The following is a 23,203-nucleotide window of genomic DNA, read 5'->3' on the forward strand; positions in this document are numbered from 1 at the left end:
GTGAAAAGCAAGAGACAAAGCCAACAGAGTCAAATCGAGAATTATTGGAAACAGCGTCAAACTGAAACAGGCTATCTTATTATAAAAAGGTTAAACCGTTTTTTTGTTGCTGAAAATATACAACAAGAAATTTATGGTTGTTTTGTTTTTTTTTTCTTTTTTCAATTTAGTCCAAAAGAATTTGCTTTTTTAAATTAAAGCAAATCTGCACAATCTATTTTTTAAGTTCCAAACTCCACTTCCGTCTCCTGTTAAACATCTGAAATTACTTGTTTCTTTAAAATATTGCATGTTTACCTAATTCTTAAGCATGTAAATCCAACAATAAAATAAAATAAAATAAAATAAAATAAAAGTGAAGGTAACTGCGCATCCAGAGCAGCAGGCAGTGTGTGTGGATGAGAGTTTGAGGTGATTTATGACTGAAGGTTCGCTGGAAAAGTGAAAGCAAAGTTTGTTTTTGTGAGACCTAAAAGAGGAAAGAGCGGCTGCGAGGCGATGCTTGTCTCCAAATTGCAGGTTATCTTTCAAACATAATCTCGTGATAGTCCCAGTAGACATTCCGCAAACTTGTAGCTGATGTAAATCCTCAACTGAACCCAAAGGGCCCAACTAACCCGCATGCGCAGTACGGACCGCCGACGAGACCCGTCTCGTCTGTGAAGTTGCGTTTATGCTCCACAACAGATCAAATAAAGCTCGAATTTCAACAACCACGGGGTTTCCGGTTTGTGTAAATAAAAGCACAAATGAAATAATAATAATTAACAATAATTAACAATAATTAACAATAATAATAATAATAATAATAATAATAATAATAATAATAATAATAATAAACAGCCAGAAGAAAAACTTTGTGCAGGAAGTTAGTAAAACACAACTTTGTGAGAAATCGGTCTACACCTCCATTTTATTATATGCGTAAACCGATAGTTTTCATCACTGTGGTTTCAAATGTTGCTATTCGTCAAGCATGTCCTCGGTATATTTCAGTTTTATACAAAAATATATTGGCATTTTCAAATTAAAAACAATTACAAGCCTCATATCAATCCTCAAATATTTATTGGATTACACTGCCATTATTATTATTATTATTATTATTATTATTATTATTATTATTACTTTATTTCAGGACATTTAAAAGAAATAATGCATATAATTTACTTTTTAAAAAAAGAAGGAAAAAATGACATACATCCTTAATTAAACTAAAACATTAAAGCTGACAGAAAAAACATCAGTCTGCTAATATTGGAACAAAACTGCCTTTTGTTCCAACCTTTGTAATTCAGTTGAAGTTTCTCACAGCTGACAGCTTGACATAAAAGTAGTTTCTTTTAAATAGCTGGCGGATAAATATATGTATTTTTTCCTAAATAATTCTTTCACCTTTTTAATTGCCAGAGTTAATTAATCTCTGTCGCAAATTAACCTACTTTGCAGTTTTTTTTTTCAAAAAAAAAAAAAAAAAAAAACTAAGCTGGAAATTTAATATACATTATAGGCATATATTTGTCCTTTAACTTTAGGTTTTCTGTTTTTGTTCAGATTATGTTTGTTTCACCATTTTCTATACTTTTATGTTATTGTACCATCAGTTGTCTTCCAGCAAACTTTATTTTAAAAATCTTCAACTGTATTTTGTTTAGTATCTTAGTTTTAGTTAACTTAACAGTCTCCCAAAAAAAATCAACCCAACTCGTTTTATTTTGGAAGGCCTAGCGGAAGTTGCGCAGTAGCTCCGTTGGCTGCCTTGATGACCTCCGCGGCTTTGTTTTCACAACATACCAGACTTGGCCGAATAGGAAGTGCAACAACTTCACTTCGGAGCAACTTCTGATATCTTTTTGTCCTTTCAACCATTTTCTTTGTTGTTTTTCGCCTCTGGGAATCTGCCGCCGACGATTTCAGGATGGTGAAAGTGTCGTTTAATACCGCTTTGGCACAGAAAGACGTGAAGAAAGATGCTGAAACTCTGATCCCCGAGGACGAAACGGTGAGGTTGAAAATGGCTTTTTAAGCTGAACGGGGGGAGCAGAACGGAGAGAGCGAAACCTAAGCTGTTTTTAGCCTATTGGCGGTAGTCCGAAGCATTGCGAACTAGTCTATGTTAATGTGTAACTTGCCGTGTTTTAAAGAAAATATCGTGTTTTGCATGACATTAAAAACGTTTAAAAATTCGGAACTCGGCGGACGTTACTTCCTGATTTGGCTTTTAGTGTTTTATTGGGCTTAAACACTAACAGCCATTAAAGGCACATTTTATATAGTTGTAAGTTTTCGCTCCACTTTGTTTCGCTCCCACTCCTTAAGTAGACGAATTTGTTACAAAAATGAAATAATTTTGTAATAATCTTTGAAATAGACGTCGGGCTTTAGTTGATTCTTGTCAGTTTGAGACCGCGGGACGAGCGCAGTTGAGTTTCTTTTTCCTCTATATCTGTTTGGGGATCAATTCTTAACGCATATAACTGTTGTTTTTAAATACATAAATCATAAAGTAGACAAAAATTACAGTAAGGAATTAGTTTCACCCGTTTTACCAAGTAGGTATTTGCGTGTGTAATTTAGTTTAATATCGCGATATTGACGTATTGTAAATTGCGGAGTGACCTTATTTCACAAAAACCGTGTTGAACAAATAATTTACAGCGGTTTAAAACTAGAAATCTGCAACACTCTCAATTGAGTTTATTTCAAATTGAAATATTGTCATTTTTATTGTAATTAGTCCTCTTGAAAACCTACTTTTTTTTAGTCCTGCTTTATCCTAATAGCTCTGTTGCAGGGTTTCGTGGAGACTTGAGGAGAATTAGATTTAGGGGCCTTGCTTCTACTAAGCACATTGTTATAAGAGATTGAACTTATAACTATATTGTTGGAAAGCTTTTAAAACTAGTTTTTTATTATTATTATAATTTAACAATTGGTACACCAGTAGCATGTGTCCTTAACCCTTTTCTGACGTAACTGTTCTCAAAACGAAGGCCATCCAAGTTGGTTGATGTGTCTACAGGCCTCAAAATAGTAGGAGTTCCTTAGTTTGATGTTTTTAATTAATAGGACAAATAATTTAGGTATTTGAGCTCTTATGTATTAGGCCCGCTTTGCTATCTTAACCATGTCAGCACTATAAAAGCAAAAGGATAAACAGAGGAAGTCCCTGTCATCACATGAACACTCACTCCCTTGGACATCTCACTCTGTGTTTTGTTGGGCTATCTAATCTCCTGACAGTTTGAGAAGTGAACGCTTTCCTTTCTACAGCTGAAGGAAAAACGTGAGCGTGTCAGCAGTAAAACCTGTGTGAGTTCTGGACGGTTTCCTCTCGTGGGCTGGTCACATTCACATGTGAGTGCAGCTCCCGAGTGTGACAGTTTCTCCTGAGGTGTTTTTTTTTTTTTTTCTTTTTTCAGATTCGTGCAATTTCACCTTCCAAAAAACACAGCGAGGAACGCCTTTGTGATGTAACGCTTGCAAAAGAGAAATGATTCAACCTTTCAGAGCAGAGCAGGTTCTGCTGATTCGTGTTAAATTTGCAGGAGTAAAGTTCATCACAATCGCTTTTTCTCAGCCAAGTTGCCACCCTGTTGTGAAACAAAATAGTTTTTTTTTTTTTATTCAAGCAGAGGAAGTTTTAGCTCTTTGCGTGCAAGTCAAGATCGAGAGAAAGAGAGAGAGAGAGAGAGAGAGAGAGAGTCTCAGCTCTGTGCAGATAAACTGTTTGCTCGATTGCAAAATCGAATGTGTGCGTTTGGTACAAGTCGGAGATAAAGTGTGAGAGACGACACTTTCTGCACTGTATGAAGGCGGTTTTCTAATCTTGGTTTTCAACAGCGTGGCTTTGTGGGTTTTGTGGTCTGCAGTCTTAATTCGTTTTTGATCTCTTTCTGTGTAACCCTTATCTCGACAAGTTTAACGTTTCCTGTTTTAGGGAACGGAGTGCGTGCTAACACAGCAGGTTCTGGACTTGGTTTGGATTGTTTCGCATTGACCTGGATAACATAAAAAGAAAAGGCTGGATCTGAAATGTGTAGCTTCTTGTTATCAGCCTAATCCAAATCCAAATGCAATGGACTGTCTTTAAGGATATGATGATAGTATTAAAGTGATATAAAGTGACACTGATCTGTGCTGAGCCAAATTTAAAAAAAGGGGCAGTAGCTCAGGGTAATAATATTTTGGGATTTTTATGAATATAAAAGGTACTCAAGTGTTTTAAAATGTTGAAATTATAATATTTTTTTTGGGGGGGGGGTAGGAGGCGGACAACATGCAGCTACTGGCCAAGAGAAATAGTAAACCTTCCACCATCAGCTGGTATCATCGGTTCATATCCAGTTGTGTGTAGTTTTATCTATTAATGTAGTGTAATTTGTAGGCCTGCTACAATAGCAAATTTTTCTGGCCGATAAATTGTTCCAGAAATTGTCACAATAAATCATGATATTGTTGTTTTGAGACCATTTTCAAATGTTCTAATGGTAATGGCATAAAAATGCAAGAATACATTCTGAAAGATCAATAAACCTTAAATTCTAATGAATATTTAACCATGGAAGTGTAAGACATTTTAAATATCCAAAATAAATAAACAAAACAACAGAAACAACAAGTAAAATGAATTATGACGTCTCTGAAAACCAAATTGCCCTTCAATAAAAAGGTCTAGTTGAGACCAAGGCACCATACTGAAGACTTTTCTCATCCAGTTTTTGGTAGAAAGAGGAAGAGAAAAATTATCAATTGTGCAAATAGAAATTATTGTGCTCATTTTAATTTATTAAACAATTAAATGATTTATTGCTTATTGCGACAACCCTTGTAATTTGCATCAGGAAAAATAATGTTTTTTGTTTTGTTTTGTTTTGTTTTTGTGAATAGGGCACCAAATGGTTTCCAGCCCAGGAGCCGACATTCTTGTAAATCCGGCCCTGGATGTGTGAACTCTTTTTTTTTTTTTTTTTTTTGCTGTTGACCGTTTATTACTTGAAACGGTTTTGTTAATTGTAGGGACACATTATGATTTTAAGTCTTTAACTGCTACTTAGAATGAAAAAGAAAAAGTTTCTTTAAGCTCCTCAACAAACAGGGAGTTTAGAGTAAATATGACCGTGCTTCTGTCAGGTTTCATTTCCCACATAGCCAGATACTTAGAGGAGCAAATTAGTCGGCCGACTCAGTCACAAACTTTGAACATGTAACGGCTCCAAAGAATCAGAACGTGTTCCATCATGTTAGCTGTTTCCCAGCGGTAATGAAAAGGCAGCAATGATCCCCTCAGCAGAAGAACCTCCACACACACATTAATGCAGGAATTTCTGGGTCATGTTTAGGGCTGGATGATGTTGGTGTGTGGAGCAGCAGCTACAAGACTTGGACATAAATACACAAGTAGACAGTGTTAATTAGACCTGTCACAATAACACATTTTTTCTGGACGATAAATCGTGCCAGTTCTTATTGAGATAAATGATGATATTGTCGTTTTGAGACCATTTTCAAGTTAATATATTGATAATGGCAAAATAACCTTAAGCAGTATCAGTTATGATGTCTCTGTTTGTTTTTGCAACAATCATGAACTTTTCAGGTCAGAAAGTTGACGTGAATCCAACTACCGAGGGGAAAATTTAGATTTCCATCTGAAATATTTTCTCTCAGCAAAGTTGCTGCTGTCCTGCCTCTTCTACATCCTTTCTAACACTTAAGCAACAAGAGTTACTAAATTTACGACTGGCATAGAACCTGATAGCTTGGTACTTACATATTTAGGTAACATTAAATATGTAACCATCCAAACAGTCTCTCTCTGTATGCTTGTTGTTTTTGGCACATTTTATGATAGAGAATCATTTTAAATATTGTGCAGCCTTGATCCTGGTTAATTATTTAGTTAAACACACTTTAATATAATATCTAATTCTCAAAACAATATAGCATTAGAACTTTTAATTTTATTAAAACTAAAGAAATTATATCCTTGATGTTGAAAAGCAGTTTATTATTTAGATTTACAGATTACAGTCTCTCTTTGTAACTTCTGTCTTTCCAACACAACCAGAAGCTCTAGATTTTAATGTGTAATATTACCTTGAATAACAGGTGGGAAATTATTGAGACCATTCATATGTGAAATGTGGATGAATTTTATTTTATCGGGACAATTATAAACTCTGCATAACAATATTTATTTGTCCCTCAAACTTCTTGTTAACTTTTACTGTTTATTTCCACTACTTGTTTCATGAATGCAGCAATAGCAATATTAAAAAAAATTTATCAATAAATGGAGCTAGTGTTGCAATAAAAATGGCTAACAATACTTTTTACCATCACTTCTATCTGTATCTTAATAAATACTTATGGAAATAAACAACATGTTTATCATCACAAATCTGCAGAATTTGATCAAAAATTTGAATTAGCTTCTTGTTCCCTCAGTAGTGAAGGTGCTGTTGCCTAGTAACGAGTCTCTCCTCCAGTGGTGAAAATTAGTACGACTGACGATGACGAAAACTGCTGCAGCTGAAAACATGCTGCAGGTTGATTTCTGTGGAAACGGCGGCTCTGTGTCTCCCACATGGAGACAATCATGGCCTTTCACTGCGGGCATACTGACAACCAACTTTACCTGAATGGAAATAGTTCCTGCGGCTCAGGAAGTGGCTCCGCTGGTTTAACTAGGCACTCTGCTCCAAAAAGGAGCCAGAAAACTGAAGTAGTCAAATGAATCCTCTCATCGGGTCAGTTATCGTATCGTTTCATCTCAAATGAAACCATGAAAATAATGATCATTTTAGTCGTCTGTGTGGGAACCCAACACTCCTGCGTTGCAACCAGAACCACCTTGTTTCTGTCTCACGAATCCTCTGAAGTTGCAGCTGCAACAGAGGGGGCTTTCTCTTTCACTTTCCCTTTTTTTGAGTTGGAAAAAGGGCGGCTGGATCAGTTAGGTGACCAGCTGAGCTGGACTGGACTGATTAGTGTGATAGACAAACACTGTAACCAGAGTACCGCAGTGTAAACCGTCTGATGAGCTGGTGTGGAGTGACTCAGAGTGGATAAACAGCATTCACTAGTGAATTTTTAAACATTTTTCTCTCTTTTTCTGCCTGGTAAACTCCTCTGTAGTCTCTCATTCATCAGCTTTTCTCTACAAACTTAAAAACCTCAACAAATGACCAGAAATGCTTTGGGTAAAATATTTAAACGGGACTATTGTTTTAGGGTGTTTTCACACCTGATAGGTATTTTCACATGATATCAGGTATGTATTCACACCTGATAGTCAGTGTGATTGAGGCTGAAATACCACTGGCAGAAACCACAAAGGAAAAGGCAACAGGGAGTAGTTGGAGTATGACGGCCTATTATGTTTTTTAATGACTTATTGCATGAACTCATTACTTGTGATTTCTTATTTAATGGAAACACTGCAATTGGGAAATTGTACTGTTTGGCATTACCTGAATATTGACAAAGTTTTGTGCACATTTGTATGGAAACACAGCTGCTAAGTGCAGCTTCCTTCTTCACGGAACATAAACAGAAATGGAGCAGCGGCAAATTTTAACGTTTGCAGGAATTCTCTTTTATCTTTGGTGAAAGACCATAAAACATTTCTCCTTCTAGCGCTAGACTCACGTTTGTTATGGTTGTATTTACCCAGAATGCCCTGCGCTGTAGTCTCCTTCCTGCTTTTGGCGTGGCCTCTAGTCCGCTTGGTGTTCATATATGTAATGAAACTGCGCCAGAGTTCACTTCAGCCAAACTGTGACCAAGGTTTTTAGTTCCTTTTCTTGGAGCTCAATTGGGCGTTCACACCTTCCCAAATGAACTGACTAGCGTTCGATTGAAGCGGACCAAACAGGGCTGGTGTGAACTCACCCTTAGTTTCTAATTGCCTTCAGGACAGTGTTTAGTAACACACATCCTCTGTGGTGTGTGTGATGTTGTTCAGCCTATTACAGACTCGTGAGAAGTGTCTCCAGAGGATTTCAGATTGAACATACTTACAGTGCAGGTTTTTGTCTAGTGGTGCGTGCTGGATTAGACCTGTTGATAGCAGCTTTCCCCTTCAGACATGTCCTGCTTTCTTCTGTAAAGCTTTATTACATTGTAAGTAAATCGTTACATTTAGCTTCTAAAGATCTGAATCAACATGTGAAGCTAAAGTTTTCAATAAACTCATGTTTGTTTGTTTTTTTTGCAACCCTAACATGTTTCCTGTTAATAATTTGGCCTCTAACATCTCAGAGAAAGTTCTGTAAGTTCACTGTAAACATGACAGCTTGGAGTGAAGATGACTCTGTAGGGAAACCCCAGATAGAGGGGGAAGCTAACCCTCACCCAGATCAATTAAAAATCCCTTTGAAGGCAGCGGACTTTGCTCTTTGTGTTTTCCCAACTACCCACTGAATAAGCAGCTGAGTTTTCAGCTGGAACTTGATCTCTGCCCAGTGTTGATTTATAACAGAACTGCCATTATCTCCAGTTTAGTTATTTTAGTAGGTAGAAAAGTAGAGTTTGAGAGTAAAACTACTTGGAGGATGTTTCCCAATAAGTGTCGCAGGGCCTAAATTAATCTCTAGCTGGTTTATCTTGACGTTGACACGATGGCGCGCCACAGCTTATCCCCTCACAGGTTCACACGTCACTCTGCGTGCTGCGCTGCTGGCCCCGTGCAGCGAAGGTCTCTGCTGAGCCGACTCTCTGTTAGACGGCGGCAGCTGTAGTGTTTGAGTCGGGAGGTGCAGCATTATCACCTTTCCCTACACAGATTTCTGAAGAAATACACTAAAATCTGGATGTGGGATACAAGAGTGTGATGGTTGAAATTATTATGTTTAGGTCCAAGAAAAAAAAAAAAAAGATGGAAATTTGGAGCAATCAGAAAGTTTTACCACAATGGAGTTGGCAGCTGTTTTCTACAACACATAAAATATTGTTGTTTAAGATACTAAAACAAAAATCATTCAGATTGTGTTCTCAACATGGTATTTGAGAGAGAGTGCCCAAATAAATAAATCTTACATTTTTTTGTTTCTAATCAAAGATGTGACTTTTCAAATAAAAAAAAAAATCAAAATAGATCTAGTATTTGGTAGGTTAAGTTCCAGCTTAACATAAACTTGTCAAGCTATGTGAAAATAACATCAAAAAAACAAAAAACATTTTTCTAAATATTGTTGAACAATTTGCAAAATTTGTCAAATCTAGAGTTTTGTTTTTCTTCAGTAAAATTACAGTTCTGAATTAATCACAATTATACGAAGCGCCGCACGATATATCACCACTAACATTGGTATGAGCCGATATTAGTTGTTTTTAACATATCGGTATCGGTCTGATATGCACAACCAATGTTTATCTTCATTTTGTTCATCTATAAGGTCATTTTTTCCAAAGGTTTCAAAATGGAAGAGAAATATGATATCGGTAAATATTGTTGTGGGTCTTAACAGCTATATTAATATCAGATATCGATATTGGTCCAACTTTTCATATCCCCAATTATAAATATATGAATAGATCGTTAATAGAAGGAAAAGAGCTTAAAAACTATAAATAATACTTAGTGTAACAAGATTTTCAAGCTTTTTTCTACCCAGTTTTACCAGCTTATGTGAAGCGCAGTTGACATTTGAGAAAAGTTTCCCTTTTTAAAAGACGTGTTTCAGATTGTTTTGTCTAAATTAGAACAGCTTATTTTAATTGAGGCTGATCCTGTGGTTTCCCCTCTGAGCGTAACGAGGACAAAACGTCTTCATCAAGCCTTCCCCTTGCCGTTATAAAGTCCAAAGTGCAGCTGCATGTAAAACTTGCTGTTCTGTGGTTGTTGTTTCACTTCTTTCTGTTTGCATTTGTTGCGCCATGTCTGAAATGATGCATTCAATGGACGACCAAAAAACTAGTTTTTTCTTTTCTTTAGCGGTCACTAAACATAGTTTTTTTAAATTTGAATCAACTATGCTAATGCTAAAGTAAAGACACTGTAGTAAAAAAAAACAAAAAAACAAAACGGCAACCATTTCAATCCCGGTTTGCGTTTTTCTTTTTTGTTGTTGTAGGAAAACAAAACTTAAGTGTCTGAGCAATTTTACGATCTCCTCTGAACTTTTTCTAACCCTTCACATTGTAACCCAGCTTCGCCCAAACGCCCCACTAGAAACTATGACAGATGTTTGTTTTAATGTAGTTATATGTAAAAAAGACATGTAAAATCTTGATGTTTTTTCTATACTTGTTGTTTTATCCTCACTCCTGTTGAGGTCAGATTGTTTTTAAAGGCACAGGTGGGAACCTGTGAGAAGCTGATTGTAGACCAGCTACCTGGGCAGGTAACCTGGATAATTTACTAGCTAACATCAGTTGCTAGTTTTACTGTACAAAAGCAGAACAGCAACTAAATATTTAGCATGATAAAAATTTGATAATTGCTATAACTATAATTGCTGGGTCTCCACTGTATTTTTTTTTTTTTTTTGCTCAAGTCTGTGTACAAAAATCAAAATAAATAAATGTTAGAAATTGCAAATGGGATTGTAAATTTTGAGACATGTCATTATTATCAGCAATAGGAATAATTATTGCTTTTCAGTTCCTGTTCTTCATTTTCAGTTTTTTGTAGTTAAAACTGAGAAACTATTATATTTTCCCGAAGGCAATAACACCTCAACAGTCTCCTACACAACCCTGTCCAGTGCAGACATCGTTACAGTTTGTTGTTCGGCTTGTGGCTCATTTTAGCAACACAAATATTACAGGTAATCAGTAGCGCTGCTCCGATCCCATGTCGTCATCTGTATCGGTCCCGATATTCAAACACATTCTAGATCGGGTATTGAGACGATGGGCCTGAACCATAAGGGCAGATCTAGTCAGTCTAATTCTATACTTTGTGCTCTTAGCGGCGTCATGCTGTGTTATTTATTTAACATTAAGAATTCCTAATTTCACTTTGTGAACGATTAGACAGAAGATTCGTTACAGTTTATGTTTTACTTATCTAACCATGGTGGTCAATCTGTTATTTTTGTCAGTTTCAGTTTCTTTATTATTTATTTTACATTGCCTGTTTTACTCCCAATTGCGTTGACTGAACAATTTAAATTTGTTGTTGTTTGACCAAGCTTCTGAACCTAGTTAAATTTGTAATTCAGTAAATTTATGTCTGTGTTTAAAACCGTTCTAAGTCAGTTCAGCACTGTATCGACCTTCAGAATTCAAATTCCCATTCGGTGGAGATCCTATAAAAGATGTGAAGAAGAAGAAGGAGTGTTTTAGCTAGGTGTGCTGTTTGCCAGAAGGCTAATCATTAGTGAGAACAGTTAGTTATTGCGTTTTATGCGGCTGTTACAGTCAGCTTTCTCACCACATCATGAAACTGCTTGTGTAGGCAGTGGAGTTTCCTCCCCTGTGCCACTTTCTGTAAACTCAACTCATCTTCCGAGCCGTTTTATTCCCATACAGGAGGAGCTTTCTGGTCCACTGACCACTGCTACACCTTCACATAACCATACAAGTTTGGATTTCTCACCAAACATCTTGTTGGCTCCACATGCGGTTTTCCAGTCGTGCGTTCTCTGGTTATCATCTCAGGCATGTGGACCGGTTGAGAAGGATTACAGCCTAATCAAGCAGAGAGACTCAGCCACAGAGCTCTTTGGCTGCCTCCCACCGAGCGCCGCCGGCCCACTAAAACTCAAGAAGAGGGGCGGATTAAGCAGACAGGCAGGAACAGAGTTTGGCAGCGCTGGGGTTCAGACAGCGCAGATTCACACGACCGCTTCCCTCTTTTACCGCTGCCTCTTAGCGCGACTTCATAAGCCGAGCATAATGGCGTCCTAATAACCAGGCTGCTTCTTAATGCCTGCTCCCAGACTCCTTAAAGCTGGCCGTTTTCTAGTGGAAGAGGAGGATTTAACTGTTTGTAAATCACTTAAACTAATCACACTGCGATTTGTGAAGCTAACTCACGCGTGGTCTTAAGAGTCGGGGTCATTTGGGTCCCCTCAAGCTTCTTGCTCTATAAGTGGTGTGTGGTTGGGGGCGCACTGACTCACAAAGTTGTTGTTTTGTTTTTTTCATCTGTTTGTTTTCAGGAACTGACGGTCAGACAGGACACCCCCCACAACCCTCATGCTCTCCTGACCGTCTCGCTAAGAGAGCTAGTAGCATTTGTTGCTTTTTAGTCATTTTCCAAGAAGACCTACTTTGTTTTTTGGGAGTGTTCAAACCTTCTCCAGCATTTTCCTCTGAAATTCTTGGTACCAGCAAAGTACTGAACTAATCCTCTAACCAGTCCTTCTCTGTAGCAGCGTAACCTGCTGGCTGCTTGCAGAGTTGAGGGTTTAGAGTTTCATGTGTTTGTGTCGGTGCACTGAAATTAAAGCTGTTCTGGACACCGATACTCGGTGCCGTCGCCACAGAAACGCAACCCTTTGCTCAGTGGAAAAAAATGCTTGGAGCCACTTCGCTCTATTTCTATATAATATGGTCTTATTCGTAGACAGATAAATAGATAAACATGCCTTTAAAATAAACCCTTAGACTTTTAGTTGGATAAAACATTTTAAACATAATGAATTTTTATATTTTAGTAGGAATTATGTAGAATTAATATAAAAATGTAAATATATATTTTTCATGTTTATTTCAAATGCATCTCTTGGCCTTTTTATTATGCTAATTAATTATTGATTTAAAGTAGATTCAGACTGTTTTCTAGATCGATACTGTTATATCTATGTAGCAATGTTTGCAGACCTGCTAACGGCTCACAATTTAGTTTATTGTCTCACAAGCCACACTAAGATCTCTCCTTCAGTGCAAAAGAAAAATAAAAGTAACACTTTTGTCGTTTAACATTTAGTGCTTTTTCAGAGTGTTGTAAAACTTCTTTATTTCAAGAAAACACACTGAACTAGAAACTCATTCTGGTGCTGATGCATTGAACCAACGCATTCCTCCATGTGCTCCACTCAAATAGGCACTTCATTTTCTCTAGAAGTGTCTTACAGAAATGACAATGTTGACTTTGAGTTGCAAAAGTTAGAATTTATTCCCACATGGAGTAAATTATGAAGAAGTTCAGGAAGCTGTTTATCTGTGAAATCATTATCAGTGTGGACGGAGGAAGGTTAGGTAGCGTAGTTTGTTGAGTATTGATTAACAGAGCAGCTCATTTAACATTTTACTTACATATATCATTTTCAGTGTACAGAGTTTACCCCAGTGTATGAAAAGCCTGGCGGGCCACCAGGTTTTACTTGCACCCCCTCCAGACTTTATTTTTTATGTTGGCTTTTTTAAGACTTTATAGTCTGTGTTTAGGGATTGTTCACTATGTCAACCAATAACTCATAATCACCCAGTGATATTTTCAGATTTCCTGTTTTTAACTGCAACAAAATGTGAACATTGAATTTACATTTCACATTGAAAATACAAACTAACTAAAATCAATGTTAGTCATAACATTTTTAAATATTAACTATCACAATAACTAGTATTCTTATGATGTTCTGACCACATTATAAACTCTTTACCTTCTAAAATGTTTGCTTTAAACAAGTGGCACCCAACCTATTGCAAACTTAGTTTGAATGCATGGTACCTATAAGTAATTAGCCAACGCTAATAATAATTTGCGACATTTTGTGAAGCCCTAAATGCAGTGTTTTATGCTATTTTTCTTTAATTTTTCTCTTGTAGCAGAGTTGGTAAATGCAATAATAAAGAAAAAACCCAGAATAAAACCAGCCAATAATTGTAAGCTATTGTTCAAATGAAGTGTTTGCAAGAACTCTCTTTTTAAAACCTGTTTAGATCATCAAAATCGAACAGAATTATTTTAAAATGGGAAATGAGATTAGTTGTTCATTATATTTCCGCATGCATCACGTTAGAGCTCTATTCAAAACCACCAAATTAGGAATTTAATAATAATAGCAATCACTCTGATGAATACAAGCTCAACCAGACATTACTGAAAGTGTCGAAGTACCAAACATGATCATCTCAGTGTGTGCTGTGAGTGAACATTATAACTTTACACCTCTGTCTTTCTGATTGCACCACGGTGCGACGTGTTCATAGGTCATTTCAGCTTCCTCAGAATGAGCTGTGTGTACAGATAACCTTACCAAAGATGTGTGATACACATAGGACAGCCTACAAAGGTCGGCCATTTTAAAAGATAAACAGTCTCCTTCCTTCCTGTTCTGTAGAATCAATGAAGCATAAATATAGATTTCATGTCTTGTCTAGAAACAGTCTGCATGTAACATCAGGTTTCTACTGCTCTACATCCTGTGCACCATGTTTAATGCCATTGCTGATGCCATACCTCGCATATGTTAGGTTATCTGTGTTTATATTCATTCTTTATTTAGATTTTTATGCTTTTTTTTTTCTTATGTAGTTAGTTTAATTATCTACATAATCTTACTTTAATCTTTTTGTAGCATGTAAAGCCCAAATCTATGGTAGAAAAACTGCTTGACAGCTGAAATTAGTAGCATGAGGGTCAAACTGTCTCGACCAAAACGTCCCTTAATGTTGATCATAATAGAAGCTGTTTTCATTACACATGTGCACAAGACTTTGTTGATATTCCTGCTAATGCAAAAAAAAACAACAAAAACTACAATTTTGCAAAGCTGTTTCTCTGTTAAATAAGAAATGCAATTAACATCACATGTTAATAAGTTTGTTAATGCCATAAGTCATTTAAAAACGCGCCAAGTCGTCATCCTCCTACCGCTTCCTGTCTTCTTCGTGGTTTTCGCCAGTAGTAACAGCTGGGTTGTTGATCTCGTGATTTGTGTGATGTGAAAAAAGCATTTCTGTCACAGTTTTGCAAAGCACACTAATTTCAATACGGCCTAAAAACCACCTCAAACATTTTTAGCAAAAAACGTGAATTTTTTTCGCCTTTCCATCAAGCGAATTTGTTTTCGTAATTGTACGGTCAATGGAAACGCAGTTAGAGACTCCCTAAACCATCAAGTTAGACCAGCTTCATGAAAAAAATAGTTTAATGGTGATGTTTTCCTTCTTCTGAACATCTCTTTTTATTTAATTTGCTGTTGCGTCATTTCGATCACTTTGAATAACCCAAATGAGGCGATCAGACTACGGTCTGCAGTCGTGGCTTCGTTTTAAGAAGACTTTCAGACGACTGAACATACTGTTCCTCCTGTGTGAGGCATCAGTATACTTGAATGTGCAGACAGAAGAGTGTGGTAATGAGGGCGTGTGCGATGCGGTTGTGAAACGCTCGTCCGAAGGCCTGTCGGGTCTCGTTGGAGAAGTTTAATGAAGAGGTGGCAAAACAGGAAAATCGGAGCGTCTGCGTCCAGAGGCAACTTGCAGAAACTTCCTGACATGTGGAAGGCCTGCTTGTTTTCCAAATGAAATGGAGGTAAAAAATCAGATCAACTTGATCAACCTTTGCACATGGAAAACAGTTTTCAAGTATTTAGTAAGCAACGCTTCCTTCCACTTCACTCCCTACGTGTGTGTGGGCTCCCTCTAATAAAATCAGCCCTTAATCTTTAACCTGCCAAGCCCTTATAAACCTAAACACAAAACTCAACCTCCTGATTAAAAACAACTCACAGCAGCTGGTTTAGGGTAATGCCAGTGAGCGCCAAGCTGAAAAGTACTCAAATGGACGTTTTATTTTTCGACGAAATCTCTCTCCGTTGTAGTTTTAGGCTCGTCAGACTTGTTTCTGCAGCGTGAACGGGAGTGGCTGGGTATCTCTGTAATAAACGCCGTTTGGAATGGGCTCGTTCGTGCCTCATTGTTGAAAACATTTGGAAGCCATTTGACAAAAACCGCCTGTTCAGAGACGCAGCTTCAGAACTGAGCTGAGTGATATTCTCAATCGAGTTCCTCTTTTTATCCTTTTTTAGTTTAGTTCCTTTTTTTTCTCCAGCCTCAACGTCAAGACCCTCCTCAACGGCTTTCCAGCCCGTCAAAACTGACCACATCTTATGCAAAGGCCCTCTTTGCCCCAAAACAACTTTTCTTTGGTTCCTCTTTTTCTCAACAGTTGCTCTGCTCCTCTTATCGGTGTCCAGGAAGCGTCAATGTTTTTCTTTTTGAATTTCCTGTATGCTGAAGGGAAGGTCTGAAAGTGCTGACTGTCCAGCTGCGGTTTTTTCTCATGAATGAGGCGTTTTGTGCCAACGTCGGGACTGCAAACTTTCCGAACACAAAGGCGCACGTCATACTGCTCGGCGTTATTAATTGGAAAGTCTTCTAAAACAACATGACCTTTTAGTTCCACTTTACAATTATGCACTGCTTTTGTTTTGGTCTCACCAATAAAATCCAGTCGATTGTGGATTTTTTTTTTAATACGAAAACATAGGAAATGCTTAAGATTGAATGAATACTTTTGGGATAACAGCAACACAATGGCTCCATAAAACAAAGATAGAAAAGCCGTCTGTTATATTTATACTCTTTGTGTTGATAGGAGAAACATGGCATTGTGTCCTTGAAGTCAAATCAAGTCCGTTTGTGTAGAACATTTCACTAACAAGGGCATTCAAACTGATTTACATCACCATTTACTTACCAAACTCAGTGTTTCGGCAGTTTTGCAATTTTCTGGAAGTTCCATATTTGTGATACATGGAAACTGAACGGAAAAAAAAAATATTCAGTGTATTGGGAAACATTTTCTTCAATAATAATAATAAAATAATAAAAAATATTTAATCCAAAAATTGACTTTGAAAGTTAAATCAGTTTGATCCTTTCCTTCCTGTTCCTGCTTTGTGCCGCCTGTCGCAGGCTGTGGGAACAACAGCAGGAAATGTTGGTGTCCCTGAACTGCACTGGGTGACGGACAACACAGCTGCTGTTCAGAGATAAATTTTAGTTTTACTTTCAAGTTGTGTCAAAAGGGGAATAACAGATTTTTAATGTTTTACATCTTGTAAACTTGGACTTTGGCTTTTCTTGGAAGAGCCTGTTGTTTCCTCACACTTCTCTTCTTCTGGTGGGGGTTTACACAAGACTGCAAGGCCTGACATAGATTAGCTCACACAAACAGGAAGCAAGGCTGAAGCACATCAGGTGGTTTTGAATGAACTACGTGCACTTTTATACAGATATATATGCCTGTCTTTCAGGCTTGATGCTTTGATTCTGCAAAGTGAGGTTGAGAAACATTACTCATCTGTTTCTCGTTTCACTGTTTCTTTTATTTTATTGTTTTTTTGTTGTTGTTTTTTTTTTTCTCCCTTCTTCAACTTCCATGTCTGCTTGTGGTTTGCTTTGTGATGAGTCATGCTATCCTCTGTGTTCCTGTAAAGAGATGTGAAACCTTCATCTAACAATAAAAAAAAATGTTTTATTTTCTCACAAAGACCCACTTCGGCCTGCCGTCACACCCTGGCCTCTGGGTGACTTTCTCTGGAGGGTTTCCAGACTCCCAGGAGGTCTTCCTGTTTATGATCAAACTCTGATCTTTTCTGTTCCTGGACCAGCAGCTGCCTCAAAGCTAGCAAAGATTTAAAATGTCCACATAAAAAAAAAAATTGTAAATTCAACCAGGAATTTACCGTTTTGGGGTGTTTTTCAAGTAACACTTTCAAACAGCGTAATACCCAGAGAGGAACAGATGCACTTTTTTTTACTTCTGATACCGATATCTGAGGTTTAGCATTAGGGAATACCAATCCTATACGAAAAAACTTAAAATGTTTTTTTTTTTTTTTTAAACACAGACATTAAATGTACTGAATTACAATTTTTTTATAACTGCACCAGTACAGCAAACTTAGATGCACCAAACTTGGTTAAAACACGCAAAAACAACTTTAATTTCTTCAGTCTAAAACAATAGACTGACTGGTAACAGGTATTGTTTCACAGCACAGGTGAAACAATACCTGATAACACAAGTCATTGTGTTATTAATGAAGAAGCCAGCAACAGGCCCGATGTGCTGCAGTCGACCAATCCCTGATAACCTCTCTTCTCTCTCTCCTGCAGGATGCCGAGGCGGCTCTGCTGGTCCGTCGCCAGTCTCGAACCTGGTGCTGGTGCATGTGTCTGGGTCTGGCCCTCATGCTGTCTGGGGTGGTGGTGGCAGGAGCCTACCTGTACCGCTACTACATCCTGGAGGTGAACACAAGTCACTATAGCACTGCGGAAGTATCTCAAGTGAGGAAACAAAAATATGCGGGATACTGTGTCTTTTCTTCACCCCACACGGGTTTCCATAGAGTTTAGGTGTGAAGACGGGTCTGGTGACACAACCATCATTCCAACAATTGTCTATATACCCGGTTATCCTTGCTGGGTTCTGGCGTCTATTTCCAGCGGTCATTGGGTGAGAAGCGGGGCGACACAGAGACACACAAACACACCCTATGAGCAACATAGAGAGACCAATTAGCAGTCATGTTTTTGGTCTGTGGGAGGAAGCTCGAGTGCAGAAAGAGAACGCCACGCAGGCACAGGGTCAACATGCCAACTCCATGAAGAAAGAACCCAGGTCGGGATTCCAATCCAGGACTTTCTTGCTAAACACCAACGTATGGATAAGTGGGCATACAGTAGGACTGAGCGATGAAACAACAACGATATCTGTTGGGATAGACACACGATCAATAGAAAATAGTCAATAGTTTCACTGAACTTGAATCCAGAGCTGCACAACATTCTGCGGGATGTAGGCAAAGGAAAGTTTTAGCTACTCAACCTTGCACAGCTAGCTAGGAAAGGTGGGTGACATCAACTAACTCACTCACTCTCCTGTTACCTAGCAACGACCTGCTAGGTTCATAGTCGGCACTTTGAATCGCGCATTGGCCTCGCTCACTGTTGCCGGGTCGTTTATGGAATGCCAGCCTGGTCATGTACATGTGGAAATTTCACATTACTTTGACGTTTACACAACACACGATCGACATGATGTTTACACGTCCAATAGATGTCCAAATGTTATACGCCATTAACATGTAAACAATTCATAAAGTAGGTGTTGACGGCACGTCAGCAAAGCTTAAAATATGTGTTGCTCTGTTTCAAAAGCGCAACTAGAACTAGAAACATTTTCATCCTGATATGAACGCTAAACGGATGGACATGTCTGCAGCGACATGTGCTTATGTGTCAAAAATCTCAATATGTTTCTATAAATGTTTTCTTTTTCTCTCTTACCAAAGCCGGAAGATGAGGTCTTCTTCTGTGGTGTGAATTACCGCGAGGAGGACTACATGATCGCTGATGAGGAGGTTTGTGAAAACTGCATTTTCTCCATATTAGCTTATTCACATGTTCTAAAGGTATTTAGTTATTTTTTTTCTTTAGAAATAACTTTTAAAAAATTAGCTCCCAGGCAAACCTTATTTCAAAGCGACCGTGTTGATTCCTGTACCGGTGCGGTCCACAGATGCCAAACAGGAACTTCCAGCGATTGCTGGAAGAGAAGATCAGAGTGCTGGAGCGGGAGCAGGTGGAGTTCATCAACGTGCCCGTGCCAGACTTCGAAGACGGAGACCCTGCCGATATCGTCCACGACTTCCAGAGGGTGAGGAAGCTGACAACTCGGAGAGAACAGAAAATTTGAAGGAGAAGTGCTGAACGTGATGTTTTTTTTTGTTTTGTTTTTTCCTCTCCTAGAGGCTGACCGCTTACCTGGATCTGAACCTGAACAAATGCTACGTCATCCCACTCAACACCTCCATCGTCATGCCTCCCAGAGATCTTTTGGATCTGCTCATCAAAGTCAAGGTACCACAAGGTTTTCCTGCCAGCCGTCTGTGACGCAAATCCAGGCTGATTCCCTCTCGGGGAACTCGACGTGTGTTTGTTGTTAGTTGGTCTGAATGAAAAACGATCTAAGTCTTTGTGACATTGTAGCGTTTTCAAAATGCCCTGACATGTTGGAACAGATATTCAGACAGCATTTTTTCTCCCCTTAATGTTAAATAAGGCCTGATGCAGCATTCGCAATTCCAAAGGAATGCATGCGTCACATTATTCTTACAACACTCAAGCAAAGTAATGGAGATATATAATGTTGTTCTCCATGCACAGCAAATTTAAAGGAAATGTGGCCTCAAAAAAAAGAGCTGATTCCAGGATGTCATGACTAATCTATGACAGCCTGTTACGGAAATTTTGAGATTAATCTTAGGAATTTAATTATTAAGAAATCAAGAAAGTTTCCGAGTTTAAAAAGTCAAAATTTTGCTTGGAAAAAAAACTAAAAATTTTGAGATTAATCTCAAAATTCCTTTGTTGGAAATTTCTGTTTTAAAAGTGGAATGTTTTAAACTTTTGATTCTCAGAAATTTAAAAAATGTTTCTAGAACTTTTCTGAAGTTTTTTTTGCCCCTCCTGTTGTTCCTATCTGCAACGGCTCTGATGTGGCAGTTGGCATTCTTTAGTCTGTTACTGCAGAATAAAACAGAAGAAGGAAGAAATATTTTGAAACAAAAAGATTTCTCTGTGACAGAGATGTCTTTCCCCTCTGCCAGGCTGGCTCCTACCTGCCCCAGTCGTACCTGATCCATGAGGAGATGATGGTGACGGAGCGCCTTGAGAACGTCGACCAGCTTGGGTACTTCATCTACAACCTCTGCCACGACAAAGAAACCTTCAAGCTGCAGCGCAGAGACACAATTCTGGGTGTGTAGCTTTTCCACATAACACAACAACACACACACACCAACAAAATACTGAACCATTTCCCAGGTAAATGAACTTTAAGCACAGATGAATTCCACATCTTGAATGTTTTCAAACTTGACAACCACACATTTGACTGTATTTTTTTAGGATTTTGTGCCACGTGTAGCTGTTAAGTGGGAGGAAATGATAGTTTTCAACACGTTTTTGTTGTGGGGAAAAAAAAAAAAAATCAGCACTGTGAGCATCGCCGTCCTCGAGTGTCCAGTCGAGAGATCCAGGTCACGGCACCAGATTGTTGTGGACAAAAAAATTAATTGCCAGGCATTTCTAGATGAAAATCTCTCAGAACATTAATAAAATCTGAATGTATTCAGCTTTTAATTTACATTTTTTTTGGTTTTCTTCCTGTCTTCTTTTCAAAATAGTTCATCTGTTAGAGATTGGATAAACGGTATCCAGGAACAACTATTTTTTTTCAAGTCTTGCTGCCGTTTTTCAATTGGATTTATGTCTGGCCTTTGACTAGGCAACTATAGCAAGAGACTGTACTTTGACCAGAACTGTTTCTGGTGTTTGTTTTTTCTTTTTTTTCACACTTATTAATAAGCACATGACTTCTGAAGGCAGTTGTGGTATTTTTGTTAAAGGGCATCAGGAAAAAGGGGTTGAATACAAATGGAGGTCACAGTTGTTTCTGTCTACAAAGTTTTTCCTTCCACTTAACTTTACTTGTGCTGTTCAGAAATCCAAAGAAAACACAATAAAATTTGTGTTTGAAAAACTATTAGATGTGGAGAAAACTGAAGGCCTTGGAATACGTTTCCAAGGCGACCGCATTAACTTAGCGGAGGATCCAAAGTGCCGTTTACGCGACGTAACGAAGAACCTTTGTGCCGTCTCACAGGTATGCAGAAGCGCGAAGCTCTCAACTGCCACAAGATTCGTCACTTCGAGAACAAGTTTGTGGTGGAGACTTTGATCTGCGAGCCTTGAGACGCCTCGACCGCAGCTCTTAAAATCGCAGGCACCAGCCGAGGTCGTGTTTCTTCATCGTCACCTATCTGTTTTTCTGTTCTGCAATAAAGAGTTTTGAGCAAGAGAGAGGAGTGAAATGTGAAGCTGTGTGGTAAATATCTACTGAATGTTAATTAAGGTAAAAGCTTATTATTTTCTGTTTCTTTTTCTGCTTGGGAATCATCTAGGAAGCTATAATGCTTAGCCGAATTTCCATGTATAAATTATTTTAATCAAAACGTCTGCAGAAAATAGCATCAGTTTGCTTCCATAGATATGGGTACATCTGTTATTTGCAGTTCTTTCAGTTTAAATATGAAAACCTTGGGCGACAGGGCATCTTTTGTACAACTGATTCTGGTTTTCGAACCTCAAAAACCAGAATCAGTTCTAGAGAGACTTTTTATTAATGTTTGCGGTAGTTAATAACATGCTGCACCAATTGTCTGGAATACATTCTTAATGGGAGATTACAGAACCATATTTCTTTTTTTTAACTCTGGAAACGACAGGCAAAAAGTGGAAAGGGAAACCCAGAGGAGTAAGGGCTAGCAGGAAGCACACTTATGTTAAAGTCTTTTTCAAATGTTTTTTTTTCTCTAAAAGTCTCAGTTTTGATAACTTTTTTTTTGTTGTTTTTCTTGTACTAATTTGTGTATATAAGCTCTTCAATTAAATAAACAGACCAACTCAATAAACCAAAAAATGGATTTAAAAAACCCCAGCAGTCTGCGTTGTCTTTAATTTATTGTGATTGATTTAATGGTGGTTTAACTATATTTCTTCTCACACACACAGCATCATGCTAAATGTTGTATGGGTGCTGTCAGGGTATGGACATAGGATCAGCTGTCACTGCTCATGTCATTTGATCGCAGTGGAAATTCATTTGTGATTAAAGTCTCACTCACAGCCCCTAACACAGGAGGATCATGGGAAAAGAACCAGGAGTTAAGATGGACGGGTCACCTTGAAAGTACAGAGGAGGGTTTCACATCACAGTTTGGGGGGAGTCGCCACACTGAAGCATTACATTTACTCACACCACTGTATGAGAAACTAGTTTTATTACTTTAATGTTGTTATATTTGCTCAAGGTAATCTTTTTTTTGATATTGTAAATGTCATACCAAGCCACTCCTCATTTCCTTGCAGTCTAAAATAAGGTAAGCATATTTAGTTAGAGCAATGGATAAAGAACCACATGCAGTTTCTGTCTTCTTACATTCAAAGTTGCATAGATTTTTTTTTTCTCCGTTGAACGTTGAAAACAATCTTAACAGTCTCGGAGGATTTATTTGAACATTTTACAGGTGCAGTAGCTGACCTTGTGGAGGTCATGAACACACCTGAGAGCTCAAACGGGTTTTTATTCTGACTTGAATGTGACAACGGCAAAATGAGCTGCGAATGAATCTCCAAATCCCTACTCTTGTTCTGAGGATTTAAATAACCGCTGTGCCTTTGCACATCGGCTTTAAAGAGTAGGGAGAGGAGAGACTCAGACTTCTGT

General features: G+C 38.0%; 1 protein-coding gene across 2 annotated transcripts; it reads left to right on the forward strand.

The window, feature by feature from the left end:
• The first annotated feature begins 1,749 nt into the window (after window positions 1–1,749).
• Window positions 1,750–21,777, forward strand: LOC106959339 (integral membrane protein 2B). 2 transcript variants are annotated; one of them, XM_015051855.1, is made up of 7 exons: window positions 1,750–2,002; window positions 18,028–18,198; window positions 19,206–19,274; window positions 19,433–19,570; window positions 19,663–19,773; window positions 20,523–20,673; window positions 21,581–21,777. In XM_015051855.1, the coding sequence occupies exons 1-7, from the start codon at window positions 1,919–1,921 to the stop codon at window positions 21,667–21,669; spliced, it is 813 nt and encodes a 270-aa protein (XP_014907341.1). In that variant the 5' UTR covers window positions 1,750–1,918; the 3' UTR covers window positions 21,670–21,777. The 2 variants fall into 2 exon arrangements, with proteins under 2 accessions (XP_014907341.1, XP_014907342.1); XM_015051856.1 differs by having other exon boundaries at window positions 1,751–2,002; window positions 18,028–18,159.
• Window positions 21,778–23,203: the final 1,426 nt, after the last annotated feature.

The sequence above is a fragment of the Poecilia latipinna genome, unplaced genomic scaffold, assembly GCF_001443285.1.
Source record: "Poecilia latipinna isolate Pla-1442-1.1 unplaced genomic scaffold, P_latipinna-1.0 Scaffold1070, whole genome shotgun sequence".
Taxonomy (NCBI): Eukaryota; Metazoa; Chordata; class Actinopteri; order Cyprinodontiformes; family Poeciliidae; genus Poecilia; species Poecilia latipinna.

Excerpts from the sequence above, each read along its gene's own strand:
- LOC106959339 (XM_015051855.1), top strand. The coding sequence starts at position 1,919 with ATGGTGAAAGTGTCGTTTAATACCGCTTTGGCACAGAAAGACGTGAAG. Across the intron at positions 18,199-19,205 it reads GCACTGCGGAAGTATCTCAA|CCGGAAGATGAGGTCTTCTT; the intron begins GTGAGGAAACAA and ends CTCTTACCAAAG. Across the intron at positions 19,275-19,432 it reads ACATGATCGCTGATGAGGAG|ATGCCAAACAGGAACTTCCA; the intron begins GTTTGTGAAAAC and ends TGCGGTCCACAG.